The sequence below is a fragment of the Fragaria vesca genome, linkage group LG3 (assembly GCF_000184155.1).
Source record: "Fragaria vesca subsp. vesca linkage group LG3, FraVesHawaii_1.0, whole genome shotgun sequence".
Lineage (NCBI taxonomy): Eukaryota > Viridiplantae > Streptophyta > Magnoliopsida > Rosales > Rosaceae > Fragaria > Fragaria vesca.
The window spans coordinates 17,067,449-17,069,797 of NC_020493.1; the positions used below are offsets into that span (position 1 = coordinate 17,067,449).

General features: G+C 43.0%; 1 protein-coding gene across 1 annotated transcript; it reads left to right on the forward strand.

Annotated features, from left to right (window-relative positions):
• The first annotated feature begins 173 nt into the window (after positions 1-173).
• LOC101304458 (zinc finger protein ZAT5-like) lies at positions 174-1,371 on the forward strand. The gene has a single exon (XM_004294484.1). It carries the CDS (start codon positions 294-296, stop codon positions 1,269-1,271), a length of 978 nt encoding a protein of 325 aa, XP_004294532.1. The 5' UTR covers positions 174-293; the 3' UTR covers positions 1,272-1,371.
• Positions 1,372-2,349: the final 978 nt, after the last annotated feature.

Genomic DNA, 2,349 nt, shown 5'->3' on the forward strand with positions numbered 1-2,349 from the left:
ACACACACTACTACTCTCTCTCTCTCTCTCTCTCTCTCTCTCTCTCTCTCTCTCTCTCTCTAACTGTACCACTCCTCCTCCAAATCCCCTTTTGACCCCACTTTCACCCTTTCTTACCCTTCCCTATATATAACCACCCCTCACTCACACACTTCCCCTCATTCCTACTCTCTCTCTCTTCTTCACTCTCTCCTTCTTTCTTCTCTCTCTTATCAAGTTCCATCCTTTAGATTTCTCTCTGTTTAATTCCTTAGATCAAGAAAACCCTAACCTGGTTCTGGGTCTTTTTGAGTATGGAAGGGCAAGAAGAGGTGCAGGCTGTGTTGAGTGATCATCAGCAAAGCCAGATGATGATCATCAAGGGCAAGAGGACCAAGCGCCAGAGGCCCATGTCTCCTTTCGGTCTGGCAGTCACTTCCAGCTCGTCGAGCGCTTGCGGCGGCGGACACGGCGGAGAAGAGTATGGGAACTCGTTCACTTCAGCTAGTTACGAGAGCACTGAGGAGGAAGAGGACATGGCCAACTGCCTGATTCTGTTGGCTCAGGGATGCGATGTGGTTCCTAAGCAACAGACTAGTCCCGTTCATGAAGCCACAGGTGTTTCTGGTCATGTGAGCAAAGCTGGGTTTTATGTCTACGAGTGCAAGACCTGCAACCGGACCTTCCCTTCTTTCCAAGCACTCGGCGGCCACCGAGCCAGTCACAAGAAGCCAAAGTCTGTTGCGGCGGCGATGGCTGATCAGGAGAAGAAACCGGCACCGATTCATTTCACCACCTCTGCATCCATGGATCAAGAAGTTGAAGACTCTAAGCAATTTGTTAAGAAGAGTAGCCCTCCTCCTCCTCCTCCTCCTCCTCCTTCAACTCAGCCTGCAGTTCCTATTCAGATAAAGGGGTTTCAGAGCAACAACAAGGCTAAGATTCATGAGTGTTCGATATGCGGGTCGGAGTTCTCATCGGGTCAAGCTCTTGGTGGGCATATGAGACGGCACAGAGCGATAGTGGCCAACAACAACACTACTACTCAGGTGGTGGGGATTGGTGCAGCCATTGATAATAACAGTACGAGGAGCAAGCAGGAGAGAAGTAATATTCTAGCACTGGATCTAAACCTTCCAGCACCAGAAGACCATGATCATCATCATCATCATCACCACCATCACCAACAGCATCAGATTCATCACCAGCGTGACTCGAAGTTCCAATTTGTGCCGACCCAACAGACTAGTCTTGTCTTCAACGCCCCTGCTTTGGTGGATTGTCATTATTAAAGAGTGCAGACAGAAGAGAGTAGGGAAAAAAAAAGAGAAAACAAGAAAATATCATTATTTTTAGTTATATTTTCTGATACCGATTCATGTGAATTATAAAGCATTCTTATATCTTGCAAATTTTACTGATGTGATAATTGGATTATTGGGGGATTATTTCTTTGAAATATTCTTGCTTTTTGTTCATCCAAGTTTGGTTGATGGAAGTTGAGAATACTTTGAGTAAGTGGTTAGTGTTTTTGTTGTTCATATATAGATGGTTGCCTTTGATTCACGAAAAGTGAGTGATGTGAGGCATCTTTTCCTTCTTTTCTTTACTATTTTTTCTACCTCTTCCTTTTCATTTGTTCTTTTTCAAGTGGGAAAGCAATGCATATAACACACTATGAGAGAGAGAGAGAGGGAGAGATCAGAGGCATATACATGTCAAGGGTGGGCATGGGATTGATGATGGGTATGGTTTAGGGTTGGGCATGAAGCTAGCTCCACCACCACGTACAATACCACAAGCAAAAGTCATGGATTAGGTTCCTCCTCCTTCTTGCTGGTGACTAGTGTTTTGTGTTTTCTTTTATTATTGTAATAGAGCTAAAACACAAAAGAAAAGCCTAAAAAGCTCTCACTCCTCTCATCACTAGCAAGATAATAGCAGCTAGCTCACACAGTCTGTTTCAATAAATGACAAGAACAATTGGATAGCAAAGCAGAGTTGGCAACTGCCTTTGCCACATGTATCCACCTGTATCTTTCTCTCTAGCTCACTCACTCAACTCACTCACTCCTATTTCTTTAGCTTAGGATATATCCAATCTCTCTCTCTCTATATATATATAGGCTTTTTGGATAAGGATGTCCTTATTTATTCTTATGGTGCGGATTTCCACTTTAGACTCACTTTTCAATCGTATTTTCACATCTCCACCGTCTAGTCTTTAGATACTAATGTATAGATCATCTGTACAAAATTTCAGCCAATTTGGTTATTATTAAGGCACTCAAATTCGATTAAACCAATAGATGAACATAATTCTGTCGAATTTGAACCGTTTATGTTTATAACAAAAAAACACAGTTTTGA